The following is a 19,684-nucleotide window of genomic DNA, read 5'->3' on the forward strand; positions in this document are numbered from 1 at the left end:
GTAAAGCTTCCTTCACAGAAAAAACAAAATTAACTTTTATGTTTCACTTACCTCTTGCAGGACAGAAGCAGATAGTTGCAGTGAGGTTGTAACTCAGCAAAATTAAGGATGAGCACAGCAAGAAAGGACTAGTATCTCCTAAATACGAGAAAACCTCTGCTTAATTTTTCCCCTCCCTTTTTGCCAGCTTTTGCTGGTAAGGACCCTCACATCTGATAGAGAAAAAGGACAAGCAATTGTTCCCTTTGCCAGCTTGATTTACAAAAAGAGACTAAATGTGTCAGCTATTTCCTGAAAATTGGAAGCTATTGGGCCCCAAGCTAGGCCAGCTGTAGCTAATTTAAGGAGTCAGGAGTGCACAAAAGCAGGAACTGCTGCTGTTAATGGTGGACGTGGGACTCTGGTCTCAGGCACTGAAGCTGTTGGGCTACTGGATTTTGCTGCATAAGCAGGTGCACCTTCACTGATTTCAGAACTATTTTTGCTTTCTCCAGTAATGAATTTGTCCCAGGCATCCTCAATGCATCTGAGCTTTGGGAAACCATAAACCTTTTTTTTTTTTTTTGCATATGTTGATAGATTGCTGTTTATGCCTCCTACCTCCTTATGTCCTGACTCATCCTTTTGCATGCCTACCTCAGTTGGTCGGTGACACATTATAAGCAAAACCATTTCCCGGCAGCTTCATCACAAAATAACAGATCAGCTTTCCAACTCAATTGCAACTTGTGCCATATGAGCAATTCAATTCAACTCTGTGCTGTGCTTCAATATCAAACTTTAGCAGAATATAATATACTGACAGGCTTTTTTTTCTTTTTCTTCTCAGTGTTTGCAAGTCAAATATACAAAGTTTGTCTTTGAAAATATGAGACTACCTTTTTCTTTTTCACCTTGCATTGATCAGGCTGACCTCACCCCAAATTCTTCAGCTTCTGCATTTTTTAAATACCTGTGATTTATAAAAAGGGCTTTCTGATGAATATTCTCATTCCTTTATAAAGTTTGTTCAGACTCATTGTAAACCACATCTAAGCTGTGTGAACCCTTTCTTTCCTTACAACCCACAGTATAAAATGTATTTTTTTTTTTATTTTTTTTTTTTACTTTGTAAGAAGCTTTCAGTCTGAATGACACCTTATTCTAGTCTCTGACCTGCAGCAAGAAAGCCTTTCTTGTACTTCTCAGAAGTCTGACATTTAATCCTTTCATTGTCTGGCTTCCACTGACAAGCTGCTAAATGCACACGACTATGCCCTGGCCAAATAAAGCTAGTGTGCCTGTAATGACACTAAGTCATAGAGCAGAAGGTCAGATACCATTCTGAATTTTAGTTATGAAACGACAGTGATGAATTATTAGCTACTCAAAAATGCATATCACTGGGATCCACAAAGGTAACCCTGACTTCAAATGACATTATTATCAATGTTCTGCTTTTGGAAGCTTGCCTGAAAAATATGATCGAATAAAAAAATCCTTCATGTAATTACTGGAATGCACTGATGGGTGAGCATATGCTAATTTATGTTTACATCTTTGATTTATATATTTCTTAAGTCATATATCTGGAGAAAACACACTCAACATTTTTCAGAAAAAAAAATTGAGCAGTCATGTAAAAGAAAACTACATATTTTTGTTGTCTGATAGCTTTTTCATAGTATTATCCATATTCAAATTTATTTCTTTAACAGACTGAAGTGCAAACCATTGAATAATACATTGCAGTTAATTCAGTCACTCTATCATAGGTTGGTCAGGCAGGGCTTCCTGTTGGGGCAGCCATGTTGACTGTCTAGAATCACCTCCCTGTCCTCCATGTGCCTTAGCATAGCTTCTAGAAGCATCTGTTCCATGATCTTCCCAGGCACAGAGGTGAGGCTGACAGGTTGGTAGTTCCCAGAGTCCTCCTTTCTACCCTTTTTAAAAATGGGTGCAATGTTTCCCTTTTTCCAGTCCCCAGGGACTTCACCTGGCTGCCTTGACTTTTCAAATATGATGGAGAGTGGCTTTGCAACTACATCAGTCAATTCCCTCAGGACTCTGGGATGCATCTCATCAGGTCCCAGAAACTTCTTTATGTTCATGTTCCTCAGGCAGTCATGAACCTGATCTTCTCTTACAGTGGGAGGAACTTTGCTCCCCCAGTCCCTGCCTTGTGGTTCATCCACTCAAGAGGTGTGAGGAAAGAGATTACCAGTGAAGACTGAGGCAAAAAAGTTGTTGTGTACCTCAGCTGTCACCTCGTCCATTGTTCCAGTTTGCCAGAATTACTCATCAGCATGGACCAGGGTGATCCTTCTCAACAATCAATTTTGGAAGGTGAGAGAGTTGATTAGGATGGATGTGACAAAACAGTGCCAGTTTGCCTGTGGCCTAGTAAAATGTTCCTGGCATGCACCAGCCCATATAGACATGGTTACTGTGTCCAGTGCAACAGCCATTTTCTTGTCAACCTTTTCCCCTTACATGAATGGAAATACATATAACAAATGCTCTGAAGCATATGGCTCTTCTAACTGTTGTCTACATGCACATTAAGGTATTGGCTATAAAAATAACCCTGTGCATAGCTGGTATCATGAGGCGTTCAGAGACTGCATCTATTCATACGAGTTACAAAAGCTACGGGATATCAGCTGAGATCTCATCTGCAGTCTCAGGGTTAATGTATATAATAACCATGTGATTTCATTGAGCCCTACTCCTCGGCTCTGTGGCATATGAAAAGTATAGACTTTCTGTATGTCAAAGTGGGGCTAGAGGTTTCTTTGTCTTCATCAGTTAAAATTGTTCAATTGATTTGATAGTTATTTTAAGAAAATGAAAGTTCTTCCATAGGAAACAGCATTCATAACATTATGATCTATATTTACCTGTTGGTAGCTTCATCACAATAAACTCATGTGACTCATCATTCTGCTGAAAGATGCTCTAACACTTTAACAGAACTTTTCCATGGATGTCTCCCATTTAAATACCAAAAACAGTCAACAATTATTTCATTTCTGTGTGCCCACGAACTCACAGGTCATGGAAACAGTTGTAGCAATTTAAGGTCTTATAAATCTAAAGGATTTCAATGTGCACGTAATCCACATTCTAGGGGCAAACATTGCCAATAGGAGACTTTTAACTTGTGATAATGTAATATTATCTCTCATGTTTCTCCTCATGTAGTTAAATGTCAACAGAAAGGACCTCCACTTATGTGATCTCCTGATCAATATTGTGGAAGTTATACAGGGCCAGTTTAGTAAGAAAAGCAGAGAGTAAGTACAAAGTTGATTTTATTTTCAGAATGAAAAAAAAAAAAGAATTTTACAAAATACTCTGCTGTAATCAGTTGGAAGTGGTAATATCAAAATCCTATAGGAAAACTTCTGTAGATACCTTCTTATACAACGTTTATGTAATTGTATATGTTGTAGTTCTTAATTGTGTCTAGAGCTAATTTAGTTCTATTTTGTAACTAAAACACAAACCTCTAATTCTGTCAACCCTGTAAAATGTCTTTAAAGAAGCTGAAGTTTAGGAATGTGATAATCAGAAGAAGCAGAGATACAGAACACCGTTTGAAGTGACACAATTATTTGTACGTGAGATTTACCCATAAATGATTTTCTCACTGTGGTTGCAACAGTTTAGCAATGATATCCAGTGCATCCAAAAGAAAAAGGCAGACAGGCATCCACAACCAACAGTGATATAGTTCAGTAAGCTGAGGTCCCACATTAGAACTTTACTGGATCTGGGATGCCACTATTGCTTGGTTTGTTCATGGTTTATTATATATGGCTAAAAGTCATGGTCAGTTTAAAAAGGGTGTTTCTGATCAGTGGAGGAGAAAGTTTTCTGCTTGCAGGCTTCATTGCAACGAGGCAGGAAAAGAAGAGTCTGTGCCTGAAGGTTTTAGAAAGCCTTTTTTTAAAAGCTGGTCAGAGGTGGAGGGATGAGTACGAGGTGACTGTGAGTGAGCAGGCAGCTTGCCTGTGGCAGAGAACGGATCCCTCACCCAGCAACAGCAGTGAGGAAATTTTCCTGAGGACTCAGAGGGAACGAAACAGGAGCTTGTATCCTGGAATGCACTGAAACCTCCAGGGCACACTGGGCAGAGGGAAAGCTTGTTTACAAACCATCTAGAAATTGCACTGTCTTTTAACAGATCTGTTTTTTCTTCTCTGTTTTCAGAGCCATTTTATTTTTGTTTCTTTTCTAGTAAAGCCTAGCTTGGAAAACCAGAAAGTTTTTCATGTGATGATTGGTTTTAAAGAAGATGGTGCAGTCTCTTCAAAGCTCTAACCAACATAAGGGTTTGTCAGACAAGCAACAATGATTAAAAATCAAACCAGTGTCTAAAACAGAGTTAGATGCTCTTAGTGACCACTAAAAATAATGTTAATTAAATTTTTCATTTAAATAGCATCGTTAAGTTCAATCTGATTTTTTTTTTTGTCTGCTGCAAATGGCATTGAGATGATATGTTTCTCCTGTTTGATGGATATCAAGAAGCCACTAACCTTCTAATCACTTCATAGAGAAAGAAATGTCCTGAATCTCTGTTATTGTAGCTGAAGTTGAGATTAATTCTTAACTTTCAGAAACTGGAAAACTGTAGGGAAACTAGTACTATTGGTATTGCTGTGGTTGCCATTCCTGCCCTGACTTTACAGTATGTGTTTTCTTTATAATGCTACCAAGTCCAGCTGTCTTAACAAATAACAGATTTATTGTAAAAACTAACACAAAAAGATAAAGCTATCATATGAAGATGTCAAGGAACAAGCATTTTGATTAGGGCACTAAATTGAAGTTTAATAAAAGTCAGTCTGCAGTACAGGTTGTAGGTGTTCTCTGGAACGGCTGAGCTGCACGTCCCAGCCCTATGAGAGCCTTGTCCTGCAGCAGCCTGAGATGCTGAGCAGAGATCACTGTGCTTTCCAAACCCGGCACTAAATGAATAACTCTGTCCATCACAGCTATCTTGTCTCAATCTGATTAAAGTCTACTGTATGAGGATCAAAGGCCACCTAATATCCTTCAAAAAAAACCCAAAATCACCAAATGGAGATTTTTATCACTTAGACTAAATAAAATATTTAGAGTAACTGCTTCCAAAATATATTTTCAATTGTCTAAGCAGGATTTTTCAACACTGTCTGCGGACACTAAAAGAAAGGCTCATAATTTGTTTTACTAGGCTCTGTTGAATAAGTCATGTGTATAACTTTCCATGATATATAAAATCAGCACTACAGTTTGATTCACTGGAGAATGTATTTGGAGGCAATATCAGTCTCCTGGTAAGGGGGGGGGAATTAAAAAAATTTAAAAAAATTAAAAATCCCAAGGCAAGCAAACAACAAAAAGAAAAAAAAAAAAAAGATGTTGAAAACTTAAAAACCCCTCCATGCTTATTTAGAGACCATCTCTCTACAGAGAAAAGCATTCAGTATTTTATATTTCCTTATCTACCAATTTTAATTAGAGAGCAGTAAAGTTCCTAACGCTCTGCTTGCCTTTTCCAGAAGTCCAGCCACAGGGCAAACGAAATCTGGGCTCCTTATCTCTCTCTGGTTACTTGTGGGAAGAGAGAAGTTTCTTGTTCTAGTCAGTGATGGGAAGATCTTTCAGACCTCGTACCGTTGTTGCTGGGATTCTTCCTGGTGTTTTCTCTCCTTCATAGACAACCCCTGCTGCCTCAAGGGGAAAGAGCACTGCTCTGGGAAAGAAAAAAAAAATATCAAAGAAACTGATGACACTTTCTCCATCTTTCCTTCTCAGATAATTTTTTTTTTTTAGGCATTGCTAATCTCACAGGTTGAGGAGGGAAGGATACTTTTCCTCACTTCTGTGAGAGACAGCTGGCCTAATCAGGCAGGTTATAAGAGAGATGACTATAATAGAACACATAAATTAACAAGGTGAATCTGTACTCTGGCATCAACCAATGAAGCTTAGATTTATAGGTATACTTTACAGGAAGCAATAGAGAAACAGTGTACCTCCAAAAAACAGCAGCTGTGAGGACAGTAGTAATGGCCACTCGTTTTGTTTCGGTGCTGGATTTCTTCAGAGTGAATCTTGAACATCTTCAGACCAAATACAATAATCTTCCTACCCATCTTTACGATATAGTGATGAGTGTCACAGAAAAGAGAACTATGTAGCACTAAAACAGGGCCACACAGCATCAGAAGGAATGAAAAATAAGTAACTGAAGCACACCAGAGAAATTTTAAGTTAAAATATGACTAAGGCAGGTGAGATCACACTTCTACATCAGCAAAAAAGTGTACATTTATGTCTCATCTTAAAAAAAATCACAGTAAAACCTGTGTCATGGCACATTCACATTAGTATAATGGAGTTCTCCTGACAAGCTAAACTATATCTACCCAATCAGCAGTGTGACTTGTTTAGGCAATACGGTTTCTTTCTTGCAGGGCAGGTGTCTGACCCTGTTACCTATGTGAGATGTAACTGTAGCGCACCTGAGGTAGATGAGGCACCAGCTCCTTGGTCACTTGTTGGAAAAAAAAAATCAGCTATAGCAGAACAAACCAAAGTACCAACATTTATTTTACTGTGGACCAGAAAATGATACAGGAATCCCAGGAATACAAAAAAGATCTGATTTCTAAATATATACAGCATACCAATACTTAAATAATGTTTTTGTGTAAATAACAGTGCATTGTATTTTGCTGTGTTTATATGTTGTGGAGGAAAAAGGAAAAGAACTTCAGAAGGGAGAAAAATCACTGCAATACAAAAGCAATATGCAGAAGTCATATCAGATTCTGAAAATATTTTATGCAAATATATAGTGAAAATTCTTTCACTCTGCAGCAAACAGCTCTGTGGTCATGCTGCTATTTGTAGTGCAGTACTTCCGAACTACTGAAAACCTTACAGCCTTGAAAATAATATTTCATTCTTCTGACTGATTCTGATCATCACACATTTCTTGAGCTTTTCTAAGAAGGTTAACTTTTTTCTTTATTTCTTACCCAGATCGGTTGTTTCAGATCCCTTTCCTGAAAAGTGGTATCATTAACATTGGCAAGAAATTGCGAAGCCACAAGATGCATTCCATTCTGTGTTCAGAATGAGTACCACCCGTGCCCTTTGAAAGACTAAACGTACTATTTGCAACTAGTTGTCCCAGAACAGAAAACTGCATCGCTACTGACTCACTAAAATAAAGGATTATGGAATTTCAGTGCTGCTCCGGGATGCCTATCAACTTTGATCATGACTTAGCTGTAATGCAATACACATTATAATTGACGGAGCTCTAGCCCCAGAATACTGTGCTTTTAGTCCTTGCTGGTGCACCTTGCACAAGATAGTCCTGGGTTTGGTCACAGCTGCATCACCTTCTGCCATTTGTCAGATGTATTCACATTTCATTGACTAATTAAGTTAAAAATCCTTTCAAAAATGTTATCACAGTTTTCAACAACTTCTGCAACCCATCCTCCATTTTTCACGGAGAGGGGGATGGAAAGTGAAGTGCAAAAGATTTTTCCCCAAGAAGATGCTGCCTCCTGGCACAGCTTTTTAGAATCCATCTGCTCTTTAAAACAGACAGTTTTTAAAATCTCCGTTTGAAGCATGTCTTCCCTCCCCACCCCACTCAGGTCTTAGAAATGCCTGCCTCAATTCACTCATCACAAAATGTCTATAAATCTATATAATTTATCCCATAGAGTATGCAGCCTCACACTGGAGAAGTTACTGTACAAAATGCATCATATAAAAATAATATTACTTTTGGATAAAAAATGTCATTGTTACAGGCAGAATTAGTGACCACCTTGAATTTCTGCAGTTGTGTGTGGTCAAAGATCTCCTTTTTATGTGGAATCTCAAAGACTTGTCTTTTTTTCCTGTATCATGTCTGTGCGGCTGCAGCATCTCCTGCAGAATCTTAAAGGTTTTATCCAGCTTTCATATTTGTACTCATTTTTAAGCTGAACCGTTAGCTGTCTTTCGAGATCCAGTGGGTTCCCACAGGACCATTCACCAATGAGTAAGAAGATGAACTTGGATGTGACCTCTAGGCCTCTTCTTCATTTTCCAGCTTGTTAGCAGATTGTTCGTGTGCGGTTTGATACCAGACAGAAGCTGTAGATCTATTTTGTGCTTTACTTTTCTCCCCATGCGCTACCATTTACCTATTATTTCTTTTCTTTTTGAAAAAAAAAAAAAAAAAAAAAGAAGTTCTGCTCTAGCAATGCATAGGACATGAAGAGCTTGCCTGGAAATCTATATGTAGATTACGCAGTTTATAGAAATGCTTGCAGAAATTATATTGCCAGATCGTACATGTGAGAGAGAAAAAGAGAGAGGGTAAGATTTTCTGAACAGGTAAACTAATGCTATTCTGATTTTGACATTGATTGCGTCTATAAATATTTTTCTACTCCTAGATAAGCATTCTAGGAGTGACTTCTTTTTTAAAATAAATGTACATTATTAGAGACAAGCCTGGGATTATTTTTTTTTTGGTCTGGCTTTGGATAAAAATGCAAATGAAGCCAAAATGGATTTTGCCTTTGAGGGAGAAGGTAATATAGCTATATATTGCAGTTATTCCCAGGTGGCACATATACAGTTGAGTAGTGGTGTTTTTTCCCCTCCCTGTCTTAAATTGAAAAGTTCCAAGAATCAGCAGCTAAAAATCTCAGCTCCTTATATGTCTATACTGTGCAGATAACTTTACCCTGAAGAGATCTGTGAGATGGTCATACGTCATGTACTACTTATTGTTCTTTTTTTTTTTTTTTTTCCCTTTTTTCTGAAGTGAAAGCCAACTCTGAAAGAAGCAGCGTGATTGGGACAAGAGTCACTCGTGCTCTAAAATACAAGAACTGTGGATTGAAGTCCCAGTGTAATCCTTCCTATTTTTTTAAGCTTTGCAATTTCTTTGACCTCATAGGCTACAGAGAAATAATCTGTGAAATCAGGTTTACTTCTTCTCATCTTAAATTTTGAATCAAAAGGCCTGAAAAATACCTGTGTCTTGAAATCTGCCCCCAAAGTAGAACTTGTTTTATCACAGAAACACTGCCTAACCTGATTCCAGCCGAGGGCAGAATCAGGTATGGAGTGCTATGTAAGAGTAGGGAGATTTTATGAATTGTTACAAATTTGAAGTTATTTTTGAACTTGGTTCAACAGGTAGAAAAAGCTTCAGGAAATGTTTGAGGTTTTTCATTTTAAACCCAGATCTGGTCTTCTATGTATCCATTTATCTCCAATAACTGAAAGCTCCCTTTTAGTTAAATATCTGTACATGGAAATCATTGTTATTAAAAAAGAATTGTCATTGGTGGCTTAGAAGGATGAAAGACTGGCAAAATAGATACTTATGTAGATAGATAGGCAGGAAAAAACCCACCCAACATACACATACATGGCTTTTTTTAAATGCTAAAAGGTTTTTTTTCGGATAAACTGTCCTGCTTTGAGGCAAAACAGAACCAGCTTTCTGTTGAGTAATTTTATTTTTAGCTGGGTCTCTTCTAACTCTCCGAAATTAATAGCATATTGTGCAGAAAACTGTTCATTCTCAGAGTGATAAGACCTATGTTTATAGCAAATGCCAAGGAATGGTATGCAGAGAGCCTCTTGCTTATACTTATTGCTATAACAACCAAGGTCAGCTCACTTCCTTATTTGCCCCGCTGGAGGGTCAGAAACGGAAAAGCCTAGAGGGGTCCCACCTGCAGGGAGGAATGGACAGGACAGGTGATCCAAAACTGACTAACAGGGATATTCCATCCCATCTGCCCCACGCTCAGTATAAAAGCTGAGGGATCAAAGGGTTAGCTCTCTCTCTTCAATGGCCGATGTCTGAGGAGGACCCTGTCTGTGTGTCCCCGACTCCAGATCCAGAATCCAGTTCCCATCCATCACTGAGCCCAGTTTGGGACTTACGCAGTGCCTGCTGGTGATGTCATCCTGGGATCTTGATATCGTTTTGTATATATTGTATCTGTTTCATTATTTCCTTTTTATTATTACTACTTTAATGAAAGTAGTTTAATGCCTTCTAAACTCATAAATCTCTTTATCTCTGCTCTTCCTCTCCTTCGAGCAAGAAGTAGAGGAGAGCATCTGTCATCGGCTAATCTGCCCCAAACCATGACATAAACCTCCCTTATCACTGATCCATTCCAAGAGAGTCACAGCCATTAGTTTTCAACAGTTTCTAACATTTTTATTTAAAATCTTTTTTTATTTCAAAACAAGTATAACATGACCATAGACAAAGCCATATAAACAAATGCTTACAAATGTAATTTTTTTTAAAACTTTTTATCTTTCAAAAATTTGAAGATACCATATGTTTGTGGAGTTTGTAGCATCTAAATTTGCTATTCCGTCTTTTTTACACTAACAAAAATAAAAAATTCTTAATAGGAGCTAATTTCTTTAACTTCATTTAAAAAAAAAAAGAAAAACAACTTTAACTTATTTTCACTTTCATATCTAGGCATTTAAAATCTGACAAAATACACTGGGAAAAAAAAATTCAGTAACGTATCATCAAGAGATATTCTTCATAACTTTCAAGCCAGTAAACTACATTTTATTTTTTACTGGGAAATGAAGTTAAATCAGTGGATTGAATTTGGTTCTGGACCTTTGCCAGATTCCATGTGTACTCACACATGCCCTCTAATTGGAAAGCAAAAGCAACTACAATCCCTCCCTTAACAAAGTCCTCACAAGAGGTTCAACACCATAACAAAAGTTAACTTATTTGGCCAGGAAGAAAGGGAACCTGAGCAGCAGGAAAAAATAATCAAATATGTAATGAATTCCCCAAGTAGCGTCCCATAAAGATCAAGCTCCCATAAAGCCCAGATCATTATTTACAGCATTTCCACTGCTGCAAAATCCTCTAGGGAGAATGAAACTATCCAAACTCTATCAGATTGTCTTGCTCCTGTAATTTCACTTCTATACAGTAGCTGAAAAGTCTTAATGTATTTTTTTTGCCCTTGTATGTCTCTGGAGGTAATAGTTTTTGTTTGTTTGTTTGTTTTGTTCTTCAAATGTTTCAGGTGATTTTATGAAGACTCCTAGAAATCTTTTCTATAAGGTTTGCTTGCGTTCCAAATTTCCATAAAGAGGTCATTTCAGACTACATTTCCCTGGAGGTGGGAGGATGTAGGGAACACTGACAGCATCAACTTTAAGCATTTTAAGCACATACTTTAGAAGCCCATGTTTACTCTATAGTTAGTGAAGGAAAACTAGCTCCTAAATCAGGTTTTCATAATCACTTCCTTTGTGGTAATGAACAGAACTCAGAAAAGCCATTAAAAATACTCACAACCTAAGGGGAAAAAAGCTAAGGAAAAAAATGAAGGACTGAAGCAACACAGTCAGTCTACTGAGAGGAAAGCTAAAAAGTAATTTACTTCTTTCTTTTGGGGAATTTACAGGCAATATAATAGAGATTAGTCAAAATTTTATCTTAGAACTATGACAAGAGTGAACATTGTAAGGAAAAAACAAACTAGTTTAAAATAAATAAATAAATATTTTTAAAAGTGAGGTAATCCTTAAAAGAAAAATACTTAAACCTATAACCACATTTTTATCATTAGAACTTTTAAAATAAAAAATAAATATAATTTAGAAATTGAAATGATTAGTAGAAAGCACAAAGCTAATCATAATTGTCACTTTTAACTTCTATTTCTATTCACAGATGCAAGATTTCCCTCAGAAAACATTGAAAATACATGTTTCAGCTGAATTATTTTTTCCTTACATTAAAATTTAAAATTAATAGCAACAGAGTGAGATGATATAAACTGAAACAAATTGTTTCTATTTAATCACTTTCAACTGACCCATCAAGTTTCACACAGCTTTAGCAGTCTTAAAGCAAGTTTGTTTGGTTTTTTTCTTTGCACATTTCTTTTCAGCTAGGCTGCCTCATGTAGTGGCACAAATCTCAGAGGAGATCATTCACCTGTCTTTCCTGTCAAATTACATTGCAGAGTCAACAGTAGCCAACGAAGTGTGATATTTCATGCTAGGCTTTTAGTTCCTGATAAATCTAGTCAGTGGACTATCTCCCGTAATTCAAAATGTTTCAGACGATTAAATATTTAAATGCTACAAAAAGAAGTTAAAACAGTGAACTTAACGTGATCATGATTACTCAGATTGTTTATAAAATAAGCAAGAATATTTCAAGACTAGATTTTAAGAATAACTTAGTGGAAAGAAGCTGAGAATTCACAAGTAAATCTGGCAGACTTTCATCACAAAAATACAAGTGCTGTTCTTGATCCCATGATTCCTGAATTCAGTGGGAACGTTCCTCTTGTTGATCTACTATTACTCCAATGAAATAATTCATGCTACCATATACAAACCAGCCTTGACATCCCCCGATCCACCACCCCCCCCCTCCCCGAGAAGATACAGGACTCTATTTTAGGTTTCTAACTGGTGCCTGGGAAGTCTGATGGTCAGGGACAGAAGACCATACATATCCTGCCCCCAAACACTGTTCCTCTCCAGAATTACTGTGCCCCAAGCCTTGTGTAACTTCACACCTAGGGTATACAGTTCCTTCATCCATCTGTTTAGTATCAAATAAAGAAAGACTATATAGTAGGAACTGACTCTCTACTGAGTGATACAGAGACACCCATTTGCTGACCTGACACACTCTCTAGAGAGATGTGCTGTTTACTGCAGGCTCACATCAGGGATGTCACCAAGAGACTATTAAGCCTCAGAGGTCCATATTGACAATTTGCTGCATAAAGTTGCAAATCTATTTTAGCAACAAGTAGTTTGTGGTATTTGCATGGCTACAAGTAGGCTAATTTTCAAATACTTAATAACTATGTAATTAAATTCTGCAGAGAAACTTTATTTTTTTTAATGATTACGTTATAATTTGTGAACTGACAGCTGAGTTCTAAGGAGCATGATCAGTCATCTTAATGGAAGTTTGCAGTAGCAGAAAATTAGAAGAAAATAATTTGATAGGTAGGATATTTGAAAGAGTCTAGCCTTAAGCTAGTCCAATTAAACACACTGCAGCACAAATAAATTCAAGGTTGAATTCATTTACCCATGCTGACTTCAGAGGGTCCTGTGGGTTTCAAAATTAACAGGTTTGACAGGGCCAGTCACTTGCTTTTTGAGATTCCAGAGGAGACTTCCCACAGTACATGAGCACACCCTAAATTGTCTGCTAATCACTTCATTTTGTCTTGGCTTTTGAAGTGTGGAGATAGCTTGCAATCAATAAAAGTTGGGCACACTATTGCATGAGAATAGAAAATGCATCAAGGTAATTAACTATGCCTTGTATTAAAACTTATAGTTAGAATACACCTACATGTTTTCTAATATCCCTTGTTTCAACACCTCAGCTTCTTGAGGAAAAAGTTGTTTTGTCTGTTCTCTTTGCAAAGTTCCTGGTTTGTGGAGAAGCACGTCAGACACAAATAAGCAAATAGATGAATGATATATTATAATTTATAAATGAATAGCAAACTTTACTAACCTGAAAATCTAAAAGATCAAGAGATTCTGGGAGTCCTTCCAACTTATGTGCCAACAGCAGCAAGAAGAAAGAAACAGAAAGTAGAAGTATGGGACAGGAAAACACAATTAACTCTGATTGTCTGGGAATCCAGTTGGGGAAGAACTCATCTGCCTGTGATTGTTCATTAGAGGATAGTTGAGTGCATTCAAACTAGCAGAATGCTCACTTTTTAAAAGAGCTTCCACAAGAGACTCCAGCTTTTTGTAGTTTAACTATATAATGATTAGTAAATAGCTGTTTGTTACCTGACTTTTCAATTTTTTTTTTCCTACGTGGGACAGCATCGCTTAAACTGCAGCTCCCCATGAGTATAAGTTTCAATATGCATCATGGATTAGTATTAGATAATAAAGAATACAAGTGAATTGTAATACATACCACACCACGCACTTATCTGTATGTACTTGTATGTTTGAAAAATGCTTTTTATTTATATATTAACAAATGCTGAAAAACCTTGCACAGTTTTTCTCAAAATATCTGCTAACAGCAAGAGATACGCAATGGTAGTATTACAGCCATAGTAACTGCAGAAGGATTTGATGTAAAATCTACAATGGATGTCAGATTAGGAGCTCTGCAGTGTAACAACTCTAATTCAGTGTGAAAGTATGAGTTAAAATTTGTAATTTTTAAAGATAAAAATGAACCTTGACAAAAGAAAAAACAGACAGGAAAAAGGTCATGTTTTAGCTGAAAGGTTTTCTAGGTATTAGAGCAGATAAGTGAGAGGCATCTGTCCTAGTTAACAGCAGACTTATACTAACCAGAAAGAAAAGGAAAGACTCTGCTATTATGAGGTGTTAGGTGAGAAAGTTATTTTGCATTCTTTCCTAACTATGATAAAGATGTTCCAGGATAGAAAGCTGGTGCTGAAAGCAAACAGAAACTCTTAGCAGCTTAGCTAATGTGAAAAGAAATAAAGTAATAAGTATAAATCACAGAATGGTTTGGGTTGGAAGGGACCTTTAAAGATCATTTAGCCCAACCCCAAATAACGAAGCTACATTTCTAAAACATAGAAACATATATAGATGAATAGAAGAGAGGGTTCACAGCAAAAGCTCTGAGTCACATTCAGAGGGAAAAAAAATCTATTTCCATGCCAACAGGAAGGGATAATTACATTTACACAAAGGTGGTAAAATATTCAAAGGATTTTTTTACCTATTGCAATCTATATACAGAACATGAGCCAGAAAATTCAAAATAATTTGAAGTTATTTTATAAAACAGGCATTTCAAAATAATTCATATCATGAATTCAGTCTGGAAATATCCAAATTATGCTATTTATCATGCAACATAAAAAAAAAAAAAAAAAGGCATAGCATGCCTTTGGATTGCTCAAAGGAGAAAATAAAAACAACATGGGAAGTGGAAGTGTTTTATGCAAGGCTTTCTTTGTACAGCTGTATAAAGATGGGCACTTCATTGGAAAGGGTCCTGGCTTTCAGTAACATCTGTTAGTTTATTTCTGCCTCAGCTGACTCATCCAGCCCCTTGGTAATAATGCTGCTCTTGAGCTAGATTTACGGGACAACGCTGAACTAAACCCCTGCCAAAGCAGGTTCCACCAAACACCTGCTGCAGGTATACTGTGATATAGATATATCGAGGTCCAAGAGAAGGGGAGCTGTGGGGAGAGCAAGCAGGAGGAGCTAAAGAGAAAAGCAATGTGCAATGATGGGCAATTGGAAGTGATAAGCAAATACAGAGAGTTGTCGTCTCTTGCCAGCTCCATCCAAAGAGCTGTGAGGAATCCCAAACAGGAAAGAGTCCCTATCACTTGAATAGTAGGAAGATGAATGGGTACTGCTAAAGGCTGTTAAGAGAAAATAGACTCACATGTAGTGTCAAGAGCAATTAGAAAAGAAACTTATTTGATAAAATTTGAAATAACAAGTACATTGACTGGGTGGTCAAAAGCAAATGAAGTACTTGACCTCCTCAGAGAGCATGGGAAAATGCTGTTACCACCACGTAGTGTAGGTTATATTCCCTACTAGTCAAAGACAAGCATGGATAGGTGATTTGTACTAAGTTCATCTGCATAGGAAACCTATACAAACCTGAGGTTCTGAAAATTTAGTGTTAATTAGGGGGATGGATGGACGGACAGATGGACAACAAAAGTCAGAAGCTCACGAATGTAAATGACCTAAATTGACAATATTTTCAGGCTCAGCACAGTGGGAAACTTTTCATATGAAGGATATCGAAATTTCATATTTTATTAGAAGCTTTTTTTATGAAGGCTGCATACCCCGTAGTACATATCCTGTATTTAAAAGGAAAATAATTTTGAACACATTTATTTTACCCTAGAAAATGCTGACATGTCTTACTTAAGCATGTTTGAAATGTGAAAAAGAGTTAAGGCAGAGAAATATGCCCAAACTTACACTTTTCTGGAAAACTGCCTATTATGATAATGTGGTGCTATTTTCATGTTTGAATGAAAACTATCAAGTCAATTCTGATATCAAACAACAGACCTACTGGGAGACAATTCATCTGATCCTGAAATATTTTTTAATTTCTCCCTCTATAAATCAAATGGGGCAAATTAAATTCCACTACTTTCTAAAGAAATAACGGGACAAAGAAACAAGCATGGTTTCCAGGTAGTTTGGGTGTTTCTGCTCTACTGGAGCTGGTGGAATTAATCACATCCAAAATTAGGAAAGGAAAGTTTTTAGCCAAGACTACCTGTAGTGAATTGACTATCAAAGAGAGCTGTAGGCTTGATTAGGTATGTGTAAAAGCTGGCGTGTCTGGCAGGTTCATAGGACATCAGAGGCAAAACAGAGCAAAAAAAGAAAAAAGGCTAAGATTACAGAGATATACCAGGTTTCAGAGCTGAACATATTGCAGAATTTTGCAGGCAAAAGAGATAATTTTGCTATGTGCTTTGGGAAAATAACCTGAATGGGCAAACTATGGTTGCCACAGTAACCATTGGTATGCAAGGGATTCCACAGAAAACATCTATTGAAAAAGTCTAATGAATTTGGACTTGATTACAAGGGATGGTGCAGGCGTACTTCTCCAGGGGAAGAATTAAATTTGTGGGGTTTTTTATTGGTGCAAAATAATTGGGACTAAGACAAAGGTATCTTTTATGCCCATTTAACATTTTACTGTCTAACTTTTTGTCAGGCTTCGGCATGAGCATAGCAACAAGGACTTTCACAGAGTTTTCTACATAACAAAATTTGTGTGACAAAAAGAAATATCTGGGTGGTGAAGGATAACAAGGCAAGGAGAAGAAATGAAAATGCTGAAGATGGACAGAAAGGTCCTGTAATTAAAATGAACTGGATTTTAATACCTGTGAATGAACAGTTCCTGACTGTAGTTTACCATACCAAGGAAGCAGGTTGTACGGCCTGGAAAAATTCCCATTTCCTTTGGAGAAGACTTTAAATGACATTATTTCTATGTTTAGAGACAGAAAATCTGACACATACCTGATGTATGATGATGAGCATGTTGCCTCATCTGTAGTAAGGCAACATACAGTAAGGTCTCCCTCGCCAGTCCCAGAAAAATTAATTCTTACTATGTGTAATAGCTAACTGGAAGGATCCTAGTGCCAGAAATGACAGCCCGTGAGGAACAGTCATGCAGTACAGTGTTCCAGTACACATTGTACTCTAGATTTTAATTGATAAAATAGAGAAGGTGAAGAAAATGGTAATGTTATGAACAGCTGTATCAGAACGATATATATTTTGTTGATTATGGGTTGGAATTTAACTCCTGAAAAAAGAAAGTGTCACATGAGCTGGGATGCATGGCTGTGTCTGAGGATGAGAGGGACAGTCTTAACTCTGCTTGTCTGATCATGCAAACATTAGGAATCAGAGAGATGGAGGGAGACGAGGGAATAAATGGATTCTTCCTAAGGAGATATCATCAGCTCCACCACTGACTGGAACGGCAACTGGGCGCTCTTTTGTGTCCTCTGCTCTAATATTAGGGTAAAGATACTTATTCAAGCTATTATCTGCTCATATCCTCAATCAGCATTAGGTGCTTTGACAAGCATGGTTAGTTTATCAACACTCAGACACACTCTAACTCATATGTCTGTGCTGTAATCTAAGGGACTATGTCATTTCTCTGTCATGCTTAGGTTTCACTACTTGCTCTAACACATTCAATTTTTAAACAAATTCATCCTGCTTATATTGCAATTACACGATCAGGATGTTTAAGTGTTTCATATGGTAAATATCACATGCAGATGTTCTACTCCAGAAATAGCAGTACTGCAACTCACTGTCAAATGATTTCAGATATTTAGAGTGTGCGTTGGAGTAAGGATGGGTGTTCATCTTCCTGACTTTACTGCTGAGGCAGAAAAGATAGATAAAAGAAATAAAATCAGGAATGTCAGTGCTAGCAGGAGATGCCAACCCTTGGCAACTTTCAGCTGAAGCACAGTAGAGACAAGCGCTCCATCTCCAAGAGATAATTGCCTTGGTGATGTTCCTCGTAGCACTCCACCTGCTCAGCTTGTCTACTGGCATCATGCTGCCCTCCAGACAGTGGGCAAGGGGAGAAAGTTCATGAGAACTTCCCCAGAGAAAGCTCTGTGGATTAGACTGAAGGGAAGCTCACCCAAGGTACAGGTTATATAGTGGTAAACTGTAAACCAACATGGAGCTGCCTTCACTCTTGTATGTGGGAAGCGTTAAGTAAACAGAGCTCTTTCATCACCATGAAACCGGTGAAGTTACGTCCTCCCAGCTCGGTCTTCTGTTTGTCTGTCATTTGCTGCATACCCTACTGAGTCTGTAACGGTTTCTTTTAAGAACAGTCCTAGCAAAAAGAGGCTTCTGATTGTTCTAAATGGCGTTGGCGCTGACATCAGAACAGCACGGTATGTATTTCCACTTGTAATTTATACAAATAGCACCTGAGTATTAAATATTAGGACAGAAACAATCATTTATTTCATGCAAATCAGATGCACTTCTTATGGTCCTCATGAGACAGGTGCCAGCCTGACTCCTTCATTAGGTAAGAAGTGTTCAGACCATGCTCACCATATAATCAAGTGTTAAAAGTCAACCACAAAAAAAGTCCTTTGAAACAAACAGCAAAGGAAGTTCTGAGCAGCAGTGTGCAGCTAGAAAGCTCAAACAGATATATTATTTTCAAGAACAAAAACCTCTACGATAATAATTAAAAGCAAATCCCCAAGATAGGATCCTGTGAAACTATACTGTGAGTGTGTGCCCCTTTTGCTGAAATAGAAAAGGGGTTAAGAAGGAAACAAAGCTGAGCAAACAGACATTATCAGGATGCTACTACTAATAGCAAAAACATAAGCAACGTTTGTTTTTCTGCACGTTTCCCAAATGAGGGGATATCTTGATTAAAAATATGGAATTTCTCAACACACAGACAACTTAAATTTTCTTTAGCTGCTATAGTATAATGTTATAAGACAGAGTAGTCCAAATGCTTGTGAAATTTCTGGCTTAAGTGGAATTTTTGCATTTTAGTAGCATAATCTATAAAATTATTAGAACTGGCTCAGGAGGAAATGTAACAGAATTTAGAAAACTACTGTCAGATTTGCTACTTTAAGTAATTTATATTTAAAATCTCTAACCTATGAACATTTTCTTGTTCTATATAACTCATAAAATATTTTCAAATTTATAAGTTATTACATTTATACGTATTTTTATATTATCGTTTTCATCATAAGAATGTTGGTCTGATGATCGATCCTCACATAAGCAGAAGCAAATCAAAGTGCACACTGAGCATTTCTACATACAGCACATCATCTGGAAAAGGAGAAACATCTTCTGAAAACAAACCAAGGGAAAGCTCACATCCATATGGATTCAAGCGAGGATCTGTAGGAACAAGATGAGGAAAAAAGTAACATGGATGCCTTCAGCAATGTACACTGATGCGAAATAAAAAGTTCTTCACCTATTGTCACAGGCAAAATGATCTTGACGCGGAATATATTTACTTAATTTATAGCCAATTAAAAAGAAAAAAAAAAATCCAAACCCAAAACCATTTAATCACTGCTTCAGATATCCATAA

General features: G+C 37.2%; 1 protein-coding gene across 1 annotated transcript in view; it reads right to left on the reverse strand.

Annotated features, from left to right (window-relative positions):
- Nucleotides 1-348: 348 nt before the first annotated feature.
- SGCZ (sarcoglycan zeta) overlaps nucleotides 349-19,684 on the reverse strand; it is a 284,402-nt gene continuing 265,066 nt past the window's right edge. The window contains exon 8 of the mRNA XM_074155015.1: nucleotides 349-531. Within this exon, the coding sequence (XP_074011116.1) occupies nucleotides 349-531 (183 nt within the window). The remainder of the gene's footprint in view (nucleotides 532-19,684) is intronic.

This window comes from Numenius arquata, chromosome 10, assembly GCF_964106895.1.
Source record: "Numenius arquata chromosome 10, bNumArq3.hap1.1, whole genome shotgun sequence".
NCBI classification, from domain to species: Eukaryota; Metazoa; Chordata; class Aves; order Charadriiformes; family Scolopacidae; genus Numenius; species Numenius arquata.